The sequence below is a fragment of the Phocoena phocoena genome, chromosome 2 (assembly GCF_963924675.1).
Source record: "Phocoena phocoena chromosome 2, mPhoPho1.1, whole genome shotgun sequence".
NCBI classification, from domain to species: Eukaryota; Metazoa; Chordata; class Mammalia; order Artiodactyla; family Phocoenidae; genus Phocoena; species Phocoena phocoena.
The window spans coordinates 24,027,916-24,049,734 of NC_089220.1; the positions used below are offsets into that span (position 1 = coordinate 24,027,916).

Sequence of the window (21,819 nt, forward strand, 5' to 3'; positions counted from 1 at the left end):
TATCACAAAAACAAACAACCCAATCCAAAAATGAGCAGAAGACATAAATAGACATTTCTCCAAAGAAGACGTACAGATGGCCAAAAACTACATGAAAAGATGCTCAGCATCACTAATCATTAGAGAAATGAAAATCAAAACCACAATGAGGTATCACCTCACACCAGTCAGAATGGCCATCCTCAAAAAATCTATAAGCAATAAATGCTGCAGAGGGTGTGGAGAAAAGGGAACCTTCTTGCACTGTTGGTGGGAATGTAAATTGATACAGCCACTATGGAGAACAGTACGGACGTTCCTTAAAAAACTAAAAATAGAACTACCATACGACCCAGCAATCCCACTACTGGGCATATACCCTGAGAAAACCTTATAATTCAAAAAGAGTCACGTACCACAATGTTCACTGCAGTTCTATTTACAATAGCCAGGACATGGAAGCAACCTAAGTGTCCACCGACAGATGACTGGATAAAGAAGATGTGGCACATATATACAATGGAATATTACTCAGCCATAAAAAGGAATGAAATTGAGATATTTGTAGTGAGGTGGATGGACCTAGAATCTGTCCTACAGAGTGAAGTAAGTCAGAAAGAGTAAAACAAATACCGTATACTAACACATATATATGGAATCTAAAAAAAAAAATGGTTCTGAAGAACCTAGGGGCAGGACAGGAATAAAGACGCAGGCGTAGAGAATGGACTTGAGGACATGAAGAGGGGGAAGGGGAAGCTGGGACGAAGTGAGAGAGTGGCATGGACAGATATACACCATCAAATGTAAAATAGATAGCTAGTGGGAAGCAGCCACATAGCACAGGGAGATCAGCTCGGTGCTTTGTGACCACCTAGAGGGGTGGGTTAAGGAGGGTGGGAGGAAGACACAAGAGGGAGGGGATATGGGGATATATGTATACATATAGCTGATTCACACTTTGTTGTACAGCAGAAACTAACACAACATTGTAAAGCATTTATACTCCAATAAAGATGTGATAGACAGACAGATAGATAAAAGAGTGGAGCCAGAACTTAACTTCCAGGTGTGAAGTAACTGTAGTTCCAAAGATAAAAACTATTTTGTGCCACACACAAAGTATCAACGATCTGGAAGAGAAATCCCATAAGGTCTTCACCATGTTCCCATTTTGAAAAAAATGAAACATAAAAGCACCCAGCTCAGCTTAAGGCCGCTTAGAGCCACAAATGGCCAGAGGTGACAGAAAAAGAAAGAAAGAGAAAGAAAGAGAAAGGGAAGGGAAGAAGAAGTTGTAAAATAACGTCTGACTGTTCTAAGGGGAAATAGTTAAAGTGGGTAAGTGGGATTTATCAAGGAGGGAAGTCCCAACATAGCTGGAAGCTTTTACTGTTTACGAAATTGTCAAAGAGAAATGCCAGGAATAAGAGAAGAATTTCCTAGACTTTCCCACAGAAAAGTGAATCATAATTAAATGGAAAGAAAGACTATGCCAGGATTTCATTAAACTCAAAGCTATCTGTTTAAAGCACTCAGACAAATGAGAAGGCCTCCCAACTCCCTTAGAAAGACCATACTATATACGTAAAGGAGAGATGGTGCAAAAGTTTATATTAAGTTCTTGTTTCGCCTACCACTTCCTTCACTGTTTTGGACTTTCTTTCTTCTAACTTGACCTGGATTTAAATTCTGCTTAGCTGCTAGCTAAGATATGTGCATATTTTTATTACTATTACTGTTATTTCTGTCACTGACACTGGTTTTCAGAACTGTCTTTAATTTTTAAGCTATTAAGTGCCACTTTTCACAGACTTTTGAAGCTGTCTGCTCTCCATCTGGACAGTGTAGTATGTGAGTACGTGTGTGTGGGTGTGCGTGTGCGTGCAGATTTTATTTACTTTAGGTTCTGCATGGATAAAATCATCAGAGATATCTTCATGTTTTTATGAGACTTGTTTCAAAATATTCAGGGGCATCCTTCCTGATTGATAGATCTGCGGTTGGGAAATTGCTCCTTTGTCTCAAATACATAATGGAGAGATAGTTCAACATAATTGTGTGCAGGGGAAAATTAGTCCTAGAGGCCACCCCTAGACCCAGTCCAGGAGAAACTCCAGGCTCAGGGCTGCTTCACGACAAAAACGGATGAGCTCTCCACAGCAATCAATGCTTAATTCATTCCTGAGCCAAAAACTTGGAACAAGAATGCTCCTATCTGGGCTTCCCTGGTGGCGTAGTGGTTGAGAGTCCGCCTGCCGATGCAGGGGACACGGGTTCGTGACCTGGTCCGGGAAGATCCCACATGCCGCGGAGCGGCTAGGCCCGTGAGCCATGGCCGCTGAGCCTGCGCGTCCGGAGCCTGTGCTCCGCAACGGGAGAGGCCACAACAGTGAGAGGCCCACATACCGCATGAGAGTGCAATTCCAATGGAGTGTGATTTAACGTGTTTAAGAATCTTTCAGGGTTCATTAGACAGAGTAGTTTATACCGTTATTCTACTTAAATAGGAGTAAATCCCAGGGAAGAAGTGCGCTATGTCTACTGCAATTCCGTCAGGAATGACCTGTGGAGACCCTGTAGCCAGTAGAAGCCTAGGTAATGTCCAGCAGGAGAGGAAAACTCTCTAAGACTTTTCTCCTGTCATTTTTCCTTCAGAACAAGAACAATACAAAGCTGTAATTGGATTTTTCCCTCCTTTGTCATGTCTCTCCTTCCTCCCCCTTTCTCTCAATGCACACATGGTTTATTGCAGCAAGGCCCAACTCAAATATCAATTCTTCTCCAATGCTGACTCCCACCTAAAATGTATCTGTTTCCTCTGCTCAATTAGATCACTTCATCTGTGGCACTGAACACATAGTGCCCTGAGCTATAATTGTTCCCTTACAGATCTCATCTCTCTTCCCAGATTACAAAGTCTTCACACACAGAGACCGTGGTTTGCAAAGAGCCATTAAGGTTAGTTACAGCACAAAAAAGGTACCCAATGATTATTTGATAAATGTCTCCATTCAGTAAATAATTATTATGCACCTGCTCTATGCCAGGTATAACAGACGCAACTCCTGTCTAGACACAGCTCACAGCCGAGTGGCGTGAGTGAATGCACGTGTGATGCCATCTCATATGTAACTGACGTGCAACAAATTCCAAATAACCATAATAAGAATAAAACATGTGCCCTGAGAGGAGGCTCATAACATGTCACAAGGGATCTTTATCTACAAGAAAGAACACTGTTAGCTTCTCAAGGAATTTCCACAGGGAAACGGTACAGCTATCTTAGGCAATCAAGCTTAGTTTAGATTAAACAAAAAAGTGCAGTGCACTGCTCTGATGACACTGTGTGCTGAAAGAACTCCAGCAAATCAAGTCTGATTCTTTTTGCCTCAACAAGTGACCTTAGAGATTGAACTTACACTTGACTGAAGCTCCTTTGCTCTCAGACAGAGGTCTCAACACATTAGCTACAATAGTAATAAATGAGTAATGGTAAAGCTCCACTGCTTTCTCACAGCTGCTAGCTCTCAGGGAGGAAAAAAAAAAAAGGAAAAACGAGTCTTCTGGGCCTTAATGTTATATTCTGAGAACTCTCCTTCATCTCGAATAATGAGACTATTGGGAACACCAAGCTTAGCAAAGGTAAAATAATACATAAGTTATGTTTTAGACAAGACACACAACCACAAATTGAGCCACTTTTAGCTAAGGCTTCCCTACTTGCCAAGTCAAAAATACAAAATCAAACTTCACACAGGTCTAGTTCCTTGTGATTTCAAAGTCCTTTCGTCTGAGTTATTTCATGTAATTTATAAAGCACAGCTACCCGTGGGATCAGGTTCCTCATCAGTTAGATGAGGAAACAGAACCACAGGGTGCTTAAGTGGTGAACCCAAGGTCCTGCAACCAGCTTAAACTGGGATCAAAACCTAGGGCCTCTACTTTTAAGTCCAGAGTCTTTTCTGCTACAACCTATGGCCTAGAGGACAGATCCAGTCACTGAGCTGAAAATTTCATTTGTTCTTAGACAGTCAGTGCATTAAATGGAATGGGTGAACCTTACCTCTTTAAGGCAGCCCATGAAGTTGTTGCTGACAGGTGAGCCTGGCAAGTCAGCGGTACTTGGGCTTCCTCCCACATAGAAGAAGTCATCTGAGCCCAGCATGGTGTAGTCCTCTTGAGTGTAGCCCGTCGTGGTAAGGATGCCATCCACAGAGATTGTCACCTGGTGGAGGGACATAGGGACAAAAAACAAAAATCCCAACAATGACCTTACAGTCCTATCAAAATCCAGGGCTTCCCCTACCGGTGGCATCACTTTCATTAAGCTTTGGGTGAGGTATTCTTTCTAATTTGGGTTGATTTTGGTATATGCAGCCAAGTTCCATTTTCTGGTCTGCCTCCCTGTGGCCCAAGCCTCCAGTGTCTCCCTGCAGACTCCTGGGAGAGTTTTTCCGGAACTGCCAAGCTGAGCAACTCGCTCTACCCATTGCCCTCTTCACTCAGTCAGGCTAGAAAATGGAACTATCCTCAGACGTCTCAGTTCATTGGTAAAATGAGCATTTACTTTCGAAAGATTGTCATTTATAGTGGTCGTGAGAAACAGCAAAGGAGATGTTTGACAGTGGGGTTTGTTAGGGGGTTGGTCTTTGGTTGTTGATGGTTTTTTTCTTTTTCTTTTCTTTTTCTTTTTTTATTTGTTTCTTTTTGGGCTCACACCACGCTGACAAACATGCATTCAGGGAGGGAAGGAAAAGGGTCTTGATTTTGATGAGTCACGGGTGATACATGCCACGGACTACCCAGGACACCAACCCCTGTCCTCCCTTGTGTGCCATCACCACCAGCCAGAGAAGAAATGATTCAAACCAAAAAAGGCAATGCTAACAAAAAGAATGATGAGGCATAATAGCCAAAATAATAACAATGCCCACAGGAAATAAACGGCACCCATACACCCAACATCCATGAAAGGAGCAGAGGGCACAGAGAAGAGACGGGGCCTCGAAGCGTGCACGCACCGTACACTGACACACCCATGCGAAAATCATCTGGAGCCAAGAGAGAAGGCAGAAGAATAAAAGGGAGGGAAGTGGGACAAGGGTGAAGAGCACTAAAGAAGAGAATCAAAATCCACTTCACACTTACATGCACTAAACCAACTGAAAAACAAGATGGGAGTGAAAAGAAGAAAACACACTCAAAACTAAAGGGTAGTCTTTCCCCTGCCTGCCACCTCCCTTACTAACAAAAAAGAAAAGAAAAAGTCCAAACCCAACCCCAAAATATATGAAGGGTGAGAGGAGCATGAAGAAGCATGGAGACAAAAAAGAGAGAGGAGAACGTGGAGTGGGGTTGATGACTGGTAGGTTGTTAGTACTGAGGAGGAAAACAAGGGAACAGATTCTGATGCCCATGGGGAAATTCACGAGACAGGAACATGCCATGCAGAGTTTGTACGGAGAACACAAATTGGCACAGCTCCCTTTGGCCAAGGTGGGAAGTATGGTGAAAGGAGGGAACGGAAGAATACAGGAAGTCGAGTACTTTCCTCCCCAGATCACCTGTGGCAGCCGTGGCCACACAAAAGGGAAAGAAAAAAGGGATTCGGGAGTGGGGAAGGGGGAAAAGAAGGGAGGACGAGTGAGGGGTAGGAAGACACGGAGAGAAGAAAGTCCTCAATAGAAATCTCTGTTGTCCCTAGTCGATAACTTGGAACTCACAAAATAAGAAAACAAAACAAAACGAATTTAGCTCAACAAAGAACATTTCTTTAAAAAAAACTTTCTTTTAGGAAAAAAAAATTACAAAGTAGAGAAAAGGAAAACTGTCCCAACCAAACTCATCCAAATAGTGTCAGGACAGGTGCATCCCCTTCCATTTTCTTCTTAAAGAAAAAGAAAGGCTCGTATTTAATTCAACAGAAAATTTTAAAAGAAGTAACAACTCTAAAGAGGATAAAAGGGGGGTTTGGGGAGGAAAAGGGGGGCAACACACGGCAAACCCAAAAAAAGAGACAATAAGAATGATATCTACCAGACAATGTAGTTTGTTTACCATAGCGTGTCCGATGCCTGAGTGCTTTGCGGAAAAGGGGGAAGAAAGGAAATTAAAAATTGTGAACAGAACGATTGTTAATTAAAAAAACTAAAAACAAAGATGAGTCGTTAGGGTGTTAGTACATTCGTCGGTTAGTAAAATGACACATTGCATGAATGATCTTGTGTTAGTTTTTCAAAAAAAAGGCACCCGACACAGAAAAAGAGAGTGGGGGAAGACAATGAGACCAAGACTCTATGGAAAACCTGGGCACCTGGGGCACAGCCAGGAAAGGAGCTGCAGTCCACCTTGTCTTTGTAACTACCCTCTTCTCCCAAATACACTCAGACCAGACCTCACCCCAGTCAGAATTAGCATCATACTTACTTTACAAGAGCTGTTCTGAAAGAACACCGCCCTGGTCCCTTCCCACCCTCTAGCACAAACACAATCCATCTGTCCTGAAAGAAAAGACCCCCAAGGTTTATCGTTCCACACGTAGATAAATAGAGAGAGCTGAAATACCAATACTTTGGGGATTGTTTTTTCACATCTGACTCTGATTACATGCATGGACAATCATGATTTTCTCCTAGGACAAAAAGATCTTAAAACATTTACAGATCACATCCAGCACAGGAAGGCTACATATGTAGTTTACTCTGGGTTTCCATGGGTAATTTAAAGATCCATGACCCCCTTGATTTTGTGGATTTGTGCAGCAGGAGGGCAACTTTCTCCTCTTTCCTGTTCTCTCAGGTTTAAATAACTGTGTCTTTAGAATGCATCAAAAGAGTTGGAGTCTCCTTCATTAGCCAATAATGTTACTTTGTTTACTTTGCCAGAACGTCTCCTGTTAGAATCACTCTCCCCTCATTCCTCTTTAAGAATGCTTTTCAAGCTTTTAAGCAATTTCTTGCATGGATAGCAGAGAGAACTGGCAGGTTAAACATGATTAGAGAAGCCCTACAGTTAGTCTTTTCTTCGCTGTTTTCAAATGTTAAATTGCCAACACACCCTGAGCTGGGAGGCTGGAAGGCTAGAAGATGGTTAACCCCAGTTTTGTGTTTGCGGTTTGACTAAAGTGGCATATAAAAGTAAAGCACTTCCTGTGATGGCCATGACCGTGGACTCAGGTCCTGGTTATAATTTAGAACAGATAATCCACGTTCCCTCCATTAATCACAACCCCCAATAAAGTACCTGACCTTGGCCTGACTTGGCCCAAAAGCAGAACCGTAGCAGATGACCAAAAAGGAAGAAAGGGGGAAAGTTCTGCTCCATTTGGTAAGGAAACCCCGAGTAAGCTTTCCTCAGATGAATCTTTACCACAGAAGCCATTCAACCTTACCAAAAGAGTAGGCGAGACTGCCACCAGCTTATTGTCAAATATTTATGAAGTGATTTACAGTTTAACTGAAATAGACAGGGGCTTCCCACCCCTTCAAATGTATCCTAGGGAACTCAAAAAGATGTTATAAATGTGCTTTTAATGGGAAAAATAATAATCTTAGCTGACTCAGGGTTGAAAGGATTGTATTTGCAAAATCAACTCTGCTTTTCTGAGATTTTTTTCCTCTTTCAATAAATTGCATTTGGATGCAAAATTCAGTGCAGATTCCGATGAGGTCCAATTTTAGGTGCATTTTCTCTAAAAGATTCATACTCCTTCTGCCGAGAAATGCCCCCAAAACCCTAGGGCCTCAGTAGCCTTGTCTTGAGAGCTCTACTTAGCTGCATCCATGGGGACAGACAGAGGCAGTCACCTTTGAAAGAATACTCAGCATGTAAATCATGTGCATGTCCCAGCGAGTCTAGCACCCAGACCATGGATGAGCTCATAATCCTTCTGGAACATAAGGTGCTTTGCATATTTAGCCACCACACGTGGAGGACTGTAATCACCATCTCACAAATGGAAACTGTGGTGTGGAAAGGTTAAAAGCTTTGTCCAAGGGCACAGAGAGGAGTCGGGTCTTAGAACTTGGACGAGAAACCCTATAGTGTTGCCTTCCTCTGCTTGTTCAGACTAACTCAGCACAACCAATATTTGAATTACAGTTTGGTTCGTCCCCATTTCAGTGTAAAGGACTGAATTAGGGCCCAACTCTATTTTAGAAAAGTGTTTTTAGTGGTAATGAAAGTGAGCCTTTTCCGGCTAATTGGAATCATTCTAGAACGGCAAAGAAGCATGTGGGGTGGGAGAGAGCGAGAGAGAAACAGATTGGCTGGTGAGAACCACAACCTGATTCCGCTCCCCAGTACGTGAAAATCCCCCCTTAACTGACTAATGGCAGAAGGGTATTACTGTACAACTGCCAGTCAAACCCGACAAAAGGTCATATTCTCCTTTTTGGTCTAGTCTCTGCTACTCAAACCTTTCAAGCCCTTATATGTTAGCAAATGAAAATTTGATGTGGGCTCTCTTGGCCGCTGAGGGGGACTCTCCTGTAAGTACAGGTGGGGAATGATGAAAGGAAACATAAGCAACAGGATTCTTTGGCCTTGCAGGAAAAACACAGAACGGTGATTCAAAAATGTTCGACCTGTGTGTATGAAGATGACGGGGGATTCTAACTCTTAGGATTTGGCAACTTCATCACAGATAGAATAGCATCTCCAACCACGGGGCTTCCTTGACATGCTTAAGTGTGGAAGTGGGTACTTCGAATATTGTGTGTCTCCAATGTGGAGGAGCCTTCTCCCTTTACTGAGCATTATTAAGGAGTTACACTTTTATCAAACAGAAAACATAGGCAAACACCTGTCAGTTCTCATGCTTTCATGTTTACATTAGGAGGCATTAAATCAATCACACTGCAGAAGAAAATTTGATAAGCACCTTCTGGAAATTTACATAATGCTTTCTGATTTAATAAAGGATGAATGCTGTCCCACTGAGTTTAATGACAAATTCACAAGTAGAAAATCCAAGTGAAAACAGAACCTGGAAAAGGCAGTCTCAGAACAGACCTTGACTTTTACAGGAAGTGTTTGTAATTTTTTCCTGATGTGGGCTGGTGAGGTATTATTACTGTTGCTATTGTTATCACTATTATTCGTTATAAAATGGAAAACAACTTCACTGGGCTAAGGCTTTCTGAGAGTGTTGTCACCTGACGGAGTTGCCTGCTTAGAATCAGCAAGCGATGGGAGTTCTCAAGCACGTACAGAACCAGGAAAGGCTGCTCCAAAGTTGACTTTTTTATGTGGGTCCTTCCACTTTCCAGGCCTCCTAGTCAACTGAAGACTGTCAGAGGTAGAGACAGGGGCAATAAAGTATACCACAACACCAAGGAACAGAGAAACAAAGGAATTCAGAATGATCGCAGCTAATTCACTCCAAGGCTAGAGGTTAACACAACGACCCAACAGAAAGAATAAAAGTGGACAAGGGGTTGGTAAATTAAAAGGAAGAGAAAAAGAAAGACTTCTTCTGGAAGGAATTAAAATTATGGCATCATGGCCATGGCTAACTTAATTAAAAAGAAAAACATATATTCAAAGAATGAGAAAAATCTACCAAGCTGCAGAAACAAAACGCTCTCCCTAATTGATTTAGCAATAGTACAATATTCAAAGGTAATCAAGAAAATGATACAAAGAAAAGCAAAACAAAAGGAAAGTATTTATAACTTTTATCTATACAACTGAATTTTTTTTCTTAAATAACAAGCACAAATGGAAAATTGAAGTAAGAGAAGAAACATATTTTAATAATTATCCTTGTGAAATTGTAAAGGCTGGGAGAAAGTTTGACTTCGACATATCCAAACCCATAGGGTATCTCTACCCCTCTCCATGTAACCTAACCCACCACCTACTTCACAAACTTCCTCCCCAGCCACCTAAGAGGAGCCTCTGGGCACTCTCTCCCCTCAGCCATTACCTGCCGGAGGTTGCGTGTCACTTTGACGTCATGCCAGGCGTTGTCATTGAATTTTCCATTCACTGGCTCCACAATGGCCTCAAAGGCCCCAGACCCCAGGTTAATGACCAAGGAGACTGCGCCATCCTTCAGAGCCAGGTTGACATAGTCAGCCGACTTGCCCGTGTGCAGGATGAGCCCGTTCCGCTGCCAGGTCTTAAAGGACAGGGTGATTTCATCACTGCTGCTCTGGATTGGGTTCTGAGACAGGTCGTAGCACAGGTACTCTGAGCCTCGGAAAGTGGCCACATTCTCCTCTCGAGCTACAGAGAAAGAAAAGGGGAAAGCAATCAACACTTGACTGGCATGAGCCAGGTCTATGCAAATACCAAACAGAACACTCACACGCACACGCACACGCACACACACGCACACACATACATGCACACACACACACACACGCACACAGGGCAGTGTCCCTGCCAGAGGCTTGATACCAGCACAACACCCCCTCCAACTATTCCACAAGACTCGTATCTAAGTACTAGGGAAACTAGCAGAGAAGGTAACTGCAGAGAAGTTATATGTCCACACAGGGGTAGAAGACTAACACGATGGTGCAGGAAAGCTTGCTACCTTTCCTTCAAATTTTCTCAGAGAAAAGCCTAAAGGGAAATTTCATGCAAAATGGTAAAGTGAGGTTTACTTGCTTTTGCATCAATATTGGCTTTTAAATGCTTGTAGAAGAGTTGGTTTAGAATGGATAATTAACTATTCTGACAAAGGGTTCTTTAGCTCTAGGTACCTTTTATTGAACAATAACTAAAAATCAATTAGCCTGAAATATGTGGCTCTAATTTCCATCCGTTAATAACCCAGCTAACTTTGGTTTCCATGGTAGAGTCCTGTGCCCAGTGGAACGTGACTGGGTTTTTAAATAGGAGGTTGGACCTGAGGAAATGATTGAGCAGATGAGGAAAACGGAACAGAATGGAATTTGGTAATATGTTTTGATAAGACAACAATACTTCCCTTAGAGTCAAAGGGACCTCTGCCCTAGAGGTCTCCTGTTTGATATGGCCTGGTCTGACCATCCTACAGAACATCTCTCTCCATAGGACCAGGGGTCCACAGAGCCAACATGGCATTCAACTGGGACTCATACTCTCTTTCAAGACCATATTTGAGACCCTGGGTTCCTGTAATTCCCTACCCAAAGAGCCCCAAGTCTGTTTCCAGGGGTTGTGCAATCCTCCTTCCTGGATCCATTTTCTGAAGGCAAATCATGCTATCAGTGTTTATACCTCAAGGTCTGAGGGCTAGCCCTGTGGGGGACTGTTTGCACAGGTTTGGACAGAGCTTTGCCATGTGGATCGAGGCATCCACGTGCATTTATACCAGACCTCTGTGATACAGGATGAAGCTGAATGTGGGCAGAGGAAGGGGAAAGGCCACAGGCTGAGGACCAGAGGGGCTGGCTCTCCCTGTGTTGGTATTTCCCAATGCAGAACTCCTAGGAATCCAAAAACTCTAAATGAGAACCTGACTTAACCAGGTAGTGTCAAAGATCTATTTTTCAAGGTTAAGAGAAAAGAATGTATTTTATTTAATTATTTGTAGATTTGATTTATAACGTAGACACTCAGCATGTACACCTCCATTTGTCCTCTTGTCAGGCAGCCTCATTTAGAGAGTGGCCTACTTCATATCAGTGTTGGTCAAAAGCACCTCCTCAATGAAAAGAAATGGGTGACAATACAAGTTTAGATATGCAGCTTCCCTTTAAAGAGGGGTGGCAGGGTCTGCAAAGTAAGGTTGAGGGGACTCTATTTTCCCTTCTAGACCTACACTTCCGCCTTAGTCACCAAAGCTTGTCCACATTAATTCATATCCTTATCGACCATCATAGCCCTTGGTAAGTTCCCTAAGTAAAATCAAATAAGTATTCTCTCATCATGAGGTAAAGGAGTCCCTCTTACAATGTGAAGAGATGACCACCCAACATATACTGTTGAATTCATTGTAGCATCACATCATTAAAACAGGGGCCTTAACATCACACTCCAGAGAGTTAGAAGAGGTTAAGTGTGTCCCATATCTTCCAGAGGGCCTCAAGGATGTGTGTACACCTACACATTTCTGTTTGCACACACACTGGTATAAGCAAAAGGGACTTGTCCACCTCTAGGGGACCAGTGTTGTTTTACACATATAAGTAGCGAGTACTACTCAGCACATAACCCATGCCAGATACATTTTACCAAAATTAGTTCCCCCAAAATCACAGAGCAGAAATTTGGCACTATCTGTATGTTTGAAACGGGTTCATCCATGCAATCCCCTAATGCCCTATTTTCACGATCTCTCATTTCTAAAGAAATGGTTTTGTTAAAATTCAACTGGACAAGCTCTTGTTCAGTAGACTGGACGTAACCCTGATTTAGAGCAGAAGATAGCAAATCATATTCAGTTATCACCGCTAAGCTCTTTTCCTAACAAAGCAAATGTACACACAGCCAACTACTATGCCTGTCCTTGGCAACCCACATGGTATATTAGTGGGAGTCTTCTATAAACATTTAAGCTATACCTTGTGTGCCCAGTGAACTGAGATAAATGAGCAAGGAAAGGAATGCCTCTAAGAGAAGCCTCAATTAATCACCGAGTACCCTTCAAAGGGGGAACGGCCTGACACAGAACAGCAAGGCACCAGGATATTATTTAATGTGCTATGTGGTGCTTAATATTTTTTATATAATTAGACTAAGGAGTCTATCAAAATAATAAATTTTAGAGCTATAAAGGATTTTAGAGATTGCCTGATTTAACACCCTTATTTTATTAAGGAAGAAACGGATGACTAGGAATAAGTGAGTTGCCCAAGACCAGACAGTTAGTTCTACTCTGGACTTCTACTGCCTCTGGACTTTTCTCTAAATATCAGTTACCTTTTCTTTTGCCCATCATTCTGGATATAGCACATGCTCCTACTCTGCTTCTCAAAGGGCATGAATGATTCCACTGAACCATGTACAGACTTACAAACCACCACAAACCTTGAATACACTGAGCCAGAGACCTATTCCTCCTACCCCATGTAAATCACACTTATTCACCAAAAGAAATGTTTCCCTTCCCTGCATCCCCAACCCCCGGAATCAGTGTGTTTAAAACAAAAGAACGTGTTTCATGTGGAAGGCCACAGAAGAAAAATGACACCATTAAGAGAAGAGGCTATCACAGTAAATAAATAACAAAACCAATGTGAGGAAAAAAGTTTATGTAAATCACATGCATATTTATGCTAATATCCATGCAAATTCATCAATGAAGATTTTATGTAGCCTTGAGAGTACATTCCTTTGCAAATATCTAATGAAAACTGCTGCAAAAGTTCACAACCTTCCCAATCTCTTCATTCAATGATGAATTTTCCCAGTTTACCCTTTCCCTGGGCTGGAAACATGTCAACAAACAATAGACCACCGAAAGCTACTCTCTGAATCGTATTCTAGATAAGCAGAATCATATCGTTTTTAATTCATGGGATACTCTCCTCCTGAGTGTCACAGGAAGGAGAGGCATTGGCAGTGCATGACCCAGTCTTTAAAAGAGCAAATAAGGGGCTTGCAAGAAGAAAGAGAGTGGACCTTGAAGAAATTCTTCCTTTGTATACTCTCACAACTGACATTTTTCTCCTAAGGTCCCAAGCTGTCTTAATTTCCTTCCAGTGGCTAAAGCTCGAGCATTCTCTTATCACCTTGAAAACCATACCAAGTTGATAGTGAACATAACTAAAAGGTGCAAAACCAAATAGTGACAAACACATTTCTAAGCCCACTCAATTCTCCGAACTCTCCATTAGAAAAATGTAAGACTGCCCCAAATCTGTTTTCTATACTGAGTGTTTCCACTGAGAAGGAGGGTGAAGAGACAATTCAGTCACCTTATATGTATTCAGGCTAAATAGGTAGAGAAAATGAATGCAGGGGATTATGTAACACAGTAACACACAAGAGCTTAGCATAAAGCTACAGCATGGCAAAAGGGTAGGCACTGACATGGCTAATGGACTGTTTAGATTCACGTAGATTATATCACCCCAAAGTTTACAATCAATTGCATAAGCATTAAAATAAAAATGTTACTCTCACTGCATGAAAAGCAGAGCTCAACCCTGTATGACAACAAACCGTTTACCCATTATTTGTAAGTGTCCAATTGATTAAACACTAGATGCAATCGAGATAAGTATAACTCAAGGTTTTGAATCAGTGTGTATAAGACATAAAGCACTGATCTTTCAAATGGCTTGTTAATCCAAGTACTGATATGTACATCGCATTAACAAGCATTTACTCAGTCCTATTTTCCACTCTCTCCCGAAAAACACCCAACTACTGATTTATGTAATAATTCTATTTCTCTGAGAAATTCCAAAACAGATTAAAATATTCTGTGTCATTTTTTTATTACTATACAACCTAAGAAGTACGAAGAAATGCATAACACTGTTGAATTGGGCCTGTGGTTCCTGATAGCTTGGTGCCTTAGGCTGTGAGATCAAGAAATTTGGACCTTACTCTGAAGGTTCTGAGGAATGACTGCATCATTTTACTGAGAGGATGAAGGGTCAGATTTGTATTTTTAAAATACAAGATTATGCAGCCCAACTTCTGCTGGGTTGAGAGTGAACTGGAAAGAAATGAGAGCTGAAGGCAGAGAGCCCAGTTAAAAGAAGAGAACGCATATGAACCACTTTTCCAGGGGGTGCCTGAAACTGGCTCAACCTGAATGTTGATATAACCCAGTGAGATTTGCATTTCATTGGGCAAGAATGGAAGCAAAAGTTCCTAGAAGAGACAACCTAAGGAACTGAGAGGCAGACATTCTGGAAAACCAGAGACCACAGGATACTTAAGATCCAAATGCAACCAAGGAAAACCAAGGGCCAGAGGTAAAAATTGAGGACAAGGACACAGCACTAGGCATGAAAGGGCTCAGGTGAGAACAGGTCAGGAATGGGTAAAGGATTCTATTCACAGTTTTTAAAATATCATATATTTCCAAATGCTCAAATGCTTTCTTAATTGTTGTTTGTATTCCCTCAACACTCTGTGAGGTCACTTCGCTATGATTATATTAATGTAAGGAAGAGGGGGCACACAGTTTACATAGGGCATCCAAGGAGCTTGGAAGCATTTAGGCCAGTTCCAAACCCTTAGCCCACTGATTCTCAGTCCATTGCTTTTGCCACATCACACCACCTCGCCAGGAGCTCAAATTCTCAGGGAATAGGTACCTAGGACCCTGTATCTGACATCCTGCAACTGCATGAAGTTCCATGTGTCAAAAGGAGAAACCACTGACAATGACGGGTAAGAGCCCACTCAGGCAACAGGAGCCCACGCAGGGGGATCAGGGAGTGAGGCTGGCTCTATTCCAAAATTCCCTAGTAGCAGGTTGGAAAAAGTCAAACTGAGATCACACTCTTCACCGTCATCAGACAGAGAGCCCGAGAAATGGAATTTTTAGGTACCCCTTAGAGAGCCTGTGAAAATGCCAACCCCTCTGGAGTGGCTGCAGGCACTGGTCCTGAGCAGAACACCTGCTGTTCTCTAGAAAGGGAGGGGGAGCCAGCTTCTGAGGACGTGCCCCAGAGACAGAGGCAAAACTGTTCTCATCTTTGAATCATTTGTCCTTCAACTGGCCTCCGCAGCAGCATGGTACTTTAGTCTATACCAATGCAAAGATAACCCTGGCTGGCCATCCTGGCCGGCCCACCCTGGAGCTAATGAGGCACAAAAACACGAGCTACTGCTGCCCTCCCTGCCACACAAAGGGATGTCCTACGGTCCTGGGGCTGGCCCGCTGACTCCCTTCCTCTGATCCACAAATTCAGGAGGGACAGCACTGTCCCTCCTCCGTTGGTGCAGCTGCAATGTGAGGTTTCAGGTTCTTAAGTTGTAAACTAACGTATCACCCAATTCTATGCAGGCAAAGAAGCCATGATGATGATGGGAGAAGCACAAGCCCAAGGCAAGGGGTCCACAAAGCAGAAATAAACTTATTGAGATGGCCACAGTTCCACAGTTGTTCTACTCATTCCCACAGGGACCACATATCCACTCAATTCTGAAAGTCGCCTTGAGCTACAACACCAATTTGGGTTGTTTGCTGGCAAAGGAACAAGTTAAGGCAAATGTGAGTTTGTTCTCGCACAATTCTGTTTTCTTTCCATGCAACCTGCTAAGAATGCAACATCCAGAACAATTTCCACCTCTAAAGTCTTCTTACAAGCTAAGTGTAGACAAGACACCCAAGTTAGCTGCTGGGCTGTGAGATTATCGTATTTGCAAAAATGAGGGAAAAACAGAAATCTTTTTACTACATGGAATTCCATTATACATCATCTAAGGACATTTCCTGCTAGAATTAGAGAAGGAACACACTGAGTAAAAAAGGAAAAAGACTGCACAAGTGACTACACTCTTGCTTCTTCCTGTCCCATTTCCCTTACAATGTATTTTAGGGCCAAACAAAGCATTTGAATAGATCAAACTGCAGAGCCATCCCCCAAGGAGAAACAATGAACCTTTACATGCCACATCCCATCATATAGGTATTTTAAAAGCAGAGTGTACCAGCAGACAGCAAATTGTGTCGTTATGAGTGATCCTGCACTACAAAAGAAAACACACAGGAAATCTGACCTCCTAAGGCCATTTCCAACCCTTATCCTCAGACTCTGTAGGAAAGATGCAGCAGAGAAATAAATGGACTTTTCCACGCTGCCCTAGTCACTCACTAGCCGGGAGATGCTTCTTGAGAGTGATGAGAAAGAAAATAGTAAATCAAGTTGTCACTTGGGAAAAAAAACAGCCAGCACTCTGGCGAGGGAAGCTGCCTCGAGTCCACAAAAGAATGGCCTGGAAAATCATGCTTCACTGAAATCACTAGAAAGCTAATGGTATCCTAAAGACTGCATTGCTCTCAATTGTATTGCAATAAAAGTTAAAATTTCTGTTCATTCATTTAAGGAATAAGTATTTCCAGGTGCCTACTATGCACCAGGTGATGTGTCCAGTGTTGAATGCACTTGAACCACCCAGGAACACGGTGAGTAGGAATAATGAGCCGACATTTTCCGGAAGAAGAGAAATTATAAATCTAAAAAAACTCAAATGCTTACTAAGCGCCAAATCCTGACACGGACTCACATTAAACAGGGCATCCTCCTGTAGCTCAGAGTGTAGTGGAAATGTGGACTTGATTACATGGAATTTAATAATAAGGCTTTGAACTGGACAGACCTAGGTTGGATATCTGGCTCTGGAACTTACCTAATTCTGTGGAACCTTGGCTTGTTACTTAACTTCTCTAATAGCTAGTTTCCTAATCTATAGAATGAGCATAACCATGTATATATTTCATAGAGTTACTGTGAGACATGAATCAGATAAAGTTCCTGGCCCAGTTCCCAGCCACAGACGTGTTAGCTGTTGCTGTTGTTGTTGAGAATGCACATATAAACAAGTGATTACAAGTGCAGTAAATGTTTCATAGGTGATACGGGCACACAGAAGAAGGAATAACTGACCCTGGGTGTTAGGGAAGGTTCCATACAGGAGGTCAAACTTAATCTGGGTCTTGAAGTATGAGTAAGAGTTCACCATACAAAAGGAGGGATGAAGTTCTAGTTAAAATAAACAATGTATTCACTGGTGTGATCATTAGAAAAGCACGGGGTGTCCAGGGGATGGTAAGAAGTTCAATGTGGCTAAAGTAGCAGGCATGTGAGACTCAAGATGCAGGTTGGGGTCTTATGTGTCATATTCTTGGGGCTCCGGGGATGGAGAGCCAGCATAGGAGAACTTCGGCTTGTGAGTGGCACAATTATACTTGTATTGTATCAGGGGTCCAGTGGGTGGACTAATGGCTAGAGAGGTAAAGAGGAATCCAGGAGACATCTCCAAGGTGGAATGGAGATTGCTAAGAAACCCTGGCCTGAGGCAACTGTGCTACATCTGCCTGCCTGCCCACTTATAATAATTTATGCAATATGTTGTACATTTTATTTCCCATAACCACCAAATCTATATGAGTCAAACTGTAATTATGCTTCTTTTACTATCGGCTTCTCATTTTAATTGTGGGTCAGTCAATCAGACAATCGTTAAACACAAATGCTGCACTCTTATCCTGTAGAGGGAATTCCATTTCTCTGCATCCACGACTTCAGGAAAGCATTTCCTCCCCACCCTCCAGAAGGGGGTCATTTGGAGTAACACTTTGACCTTCTCTCATTTACTCATTCACCCACTCCAATGAAAGAAGTAATTCACCTCCTTGGTGATATAAGGGTCTGACATGCAGAGGTCCACATTTCTTATTTAGGTAATCACTGTTTCCATATGACTTGCCTTTCTCTTCCCTTCAGCTCTGCCCTTCCTACAAGGATTGTGAGTTCTCCTATAGGCTCCCCCATGCAGTGAAACCTATCAGAGTAGACGCTGCCCCTACATAAGAAGGCCTTTGGTTTTCTAGCTCTTCTGCCTATGGCTGTGTGGCTGAGTTTAATTCAGGGGGAAAATTACTAGGAAGCCCAGTAGGACTGCAGATCAAAGCCACATTCTCTAACGCAGCTCTACCAGCAAAAGAACTGATATCTGGATCCTTAACCTGACTGCCAGTTTGAGTCTTGTGTCTGTTCCTCAATTAATTCAGAACATATGGTTGTCACTTGTCACCTCAGACAACCAGTCCTTGGCCTGCTTTCACTCTGACTGGGAAGATAACAGACGTATCTGAAACTACATGAGGTCAATTATAAGTAAATATATCAATTATATCAATAATTTTAAAGCCAGCTTTGTGCCACAGTGTTACCAAAACACATTTCTTTTTTTTTTTTTTTTTTTTTTAAATTTATTTATTTATTTTTGGCTGTGTTGGGTCTTCGTTTCTGTGAGAGGGCTTTCTCTAGTTGTGGCAAGCAGGGGCCACTCTTCATCGCAGTGCGGGGGCCTCTCACTCTTGTGGCCTCTCGTTGCGGAGCACAGGCTCCAGACGCACAGGCTCAGTAGTTGTGGCTCACGGGCCCAGCTGCTCCGCGGCATGTGGGATCTTCCCAGACCAGGGCTTGAACCCGTGTCCCCTGCATTGGCAGGCAGATTCTCAACCACTGCGCCACCAGGGAAGCCCCACATTTCTTGAAGTTACACCAAGGATATGGATGACTAGAATGGTGAAAATTTAACCAGGGTCGCCTTCCTGAAGATAAGTTTTAGATTGAGTTTTGATGTTTTTGAATACAAAATTATAGAAAATACACACATCTGCAAACCTATATAACCTTTCACCTGTGGTCCAGTCCAAAAAGAATAATCTGCATGTTTATTTTTCTTCAACCAGCATCTTTTATCAAAGTTACAAAACAACTAAGGCAATTGTACTGGAGTACCTAATGGCTCATTGTGAGACTATATTCTACAGAGTTGATGAGGACAAAAACATTCACTAGAAACACACAGCAGGAGAGGAGAGGAGAAGACTGCGATTTTGATAAAAACCAAATTAATAATAATGAAATATATCTACAGTGATCCTGGAGCAGGAAGCAGATCATCTGAAATGATTTTTTCCACAGTGGCACACACACTGACCCTAACTGAACACTCACTGTATTCACACACACTGTTCAGAAAGGAATATAAATGTCACAAAAGGTTCACAGAATCTGGCAAAACTCGAACAGACATTAAGATATTTAGAAGCAAGACACAGATTTTTAAACCCGTATGGACTTTTAAAATATTTCTGTAAAATTTCTCTTTTCATCTGAGATGAGAACAAGTAAAAACTCCTTCGTAACTAATCATCACTGCAGCATCAGAAGAGACCTTGGAAGATGACCTAATATACCTCTTACCTCAATACATCTACATCTAAATCATCTTGCTGGTGAAACTCTCCACCTTTAAGTATCCAAAGAAAACAAGATAATTTGGTGTTATGTGAAACTTCCTACAGACATTTCTGGAGCTCAAATGGTTCCTAGTCCAAAAAGAGGAAAGCATATTGAAAGACTGCCAAGCTTCATTTGGGTGATCAACAGGGACGTATAAGGTGTTCAAGATTTTTGCCAAATATTTCCTTCATTCAGCCCAGAATATACAGAGAATAATGAGTAAAATCTGTGGGTAGCTAATAAACTTTACCTCCACTAATTTACACACACACACACACACACACACACACACACACACACACACAATGATCACTAACCATTATGTATTACATTGCTATTCATATGTAACAAGAATGGAAAAAAAATCTACCCATCAACTTCAGGTAGCGTTTACTTCTGGGGAAGGAGAGAAGAAATGGAACCAGGGAGCTATTCAAACAAGACTAAGTCTTTATAAAAGGATATAAGGCAAAAGTGGCAAAACATTGAGATTTGTTCAATATGGGCAATAACTAAGCCAATGTTTACAATATCCTCTACTACAGGTTTATACTCTTTTATGTTTGAAATTTAGCATTCATTTTTAAAAAGTTAAATCCCTGCAGATGATTCTGATAAAATACCTAATCACCAAATAAATCTTAAACAATTCTCTTGTTATTTTACACGTAGATGTCAACTCCTTGACCATATCTTGTGAGCAGCAATTTTTCATACCTTTTCAAAATCTCCCACGTACCCCAAAATGTGTTAAATAAAGACCAAATTGAATTGAAATGAAGTTGAATTGATCGCAGTGACGCTAAAGTTACCAGTTCTCCTCCTGCCTTCCCCACTCCTTCTGGAGACCCACTGCTCAGTACCTCAGCATCCCAGAGTTCAGCCTGGCTTCACGGGGGGAAAGTGGAGAAATGCTGATGGAAGTGAGGGAAGAGAAGACACCTGTGTTTGCTGCCGTGTGAAAGCTCCACAGCAAATGCTGAGAGCGGGAGAAGGCTGGCTGAGGTCTGGGGGGTGTGACAAGCTTCTGCACAAGCCTCCCAATAGCAGAATAAAATCATCCCAGTTCTTTAAGAAAATCCCCACTGGGAAACCTGAATCTGTGCCCATCCCTCTGGCCTTCCCTGGCAGCAGGCAGCCCAGCCCTCCTTTGTTAGCACTGAGGGCTCTAGCCTGCAAGTCTAGACAGAGTGGCTGGTTAAAAGGCCCTGGAGTCAATGCCTGGACAAGATCAATAAGGCTTTTTATGACACAATGAAAACTTTCTATTTTGTTAAATGCGGCTAATCTACCATTTCTGCAGTACCCTTAAAGCTTTCAGTGCTGAGCACTCAAGCCATGGTGATTAAAACCCTGTTCAGAGACACAACTGGGGAACTTGGCCAATGCAGAGGTACAAATCCTAGAGACGTGGGCTGCGTCTTCTTTTATGGCGAGGTATGCATTTCCTTTACCTCCCACAGAAATAAGCGTGCCAGTGAGATGGGGCTGATTCTGCCCAAAATTAAAACCGCCCCATTCCAGGGCTCTCAAGAAGGGACTGATGATGCCCACAGTCCTACGTAATTAAACAAAGGGGTCTGAACCTGGGGGTGGATGAGGATGGGGTATGCTAAAAGGGGAAGAGAGGGAAAGTTCTCTAAAATGGAGGCAGACTTACAAGTCAGTGACTTAATTTAAGAAGCCTTAAATAAAGGAGAAAATCTTCAGTGATTGCAAATTCAATTATAGAACTAAATAGAACTAGAATAAAGTGTTTATTTCATTTTCATCATTTCTTCACCTCAGACTATTAGCAGAGTTTTTTAACAGAAGATTTTTTGTGCCATAGTATAAAAAGGACAGGAAATTAACATTTATTGAACGTGTATTATGCTCTGGGCTTTCATCTAGAGAGGGTCTGAATACACAAACACTATACACGTAGTATTTGACAAGAATTAACCAAGACCTGTCTTGG

At 42.2% G+C, this 21,819-nt stretch overlaps 1 protein-coding gene across 8 annotated transcripts in view; it reads right to left on the reverse strand.

Annotated features, from left to right (window-relative positions):
* The window catches only part of NRXN3 (neurexin 3), a 1,619,945-nt gene that overhangs the window by 1,201,461 nt on the left and 396,665 nt on the right, over positions 1-21,819 (reverse strand). For 4 of the 8 annotated variants that reach the window (XM_065871334.1, XM_065871333.1, XM_065871337.1 and 1 more), the window contains 2 exons: positions 9,911-10,212; positions 4,046-4,207 (listed from right to left, as the gene is read on the reverse strand). In XM_065871334.1, coding sequence (XP_065727406.1) covers positions 4,046-4,207; positions 9,911-10,212 — 464 coding nt within the window. Of the gene's footprint in view, positions 1-4,045; positions 4,208-6,039; positions 6,064-9,910; positions 10,213-21,819 lie in introns of those variants that run through there. The other 4 variants (XM_065871340.1, XM_065871339.1, XM_065871341.1 and 1 more) reach the window with 3 other exon arrangements.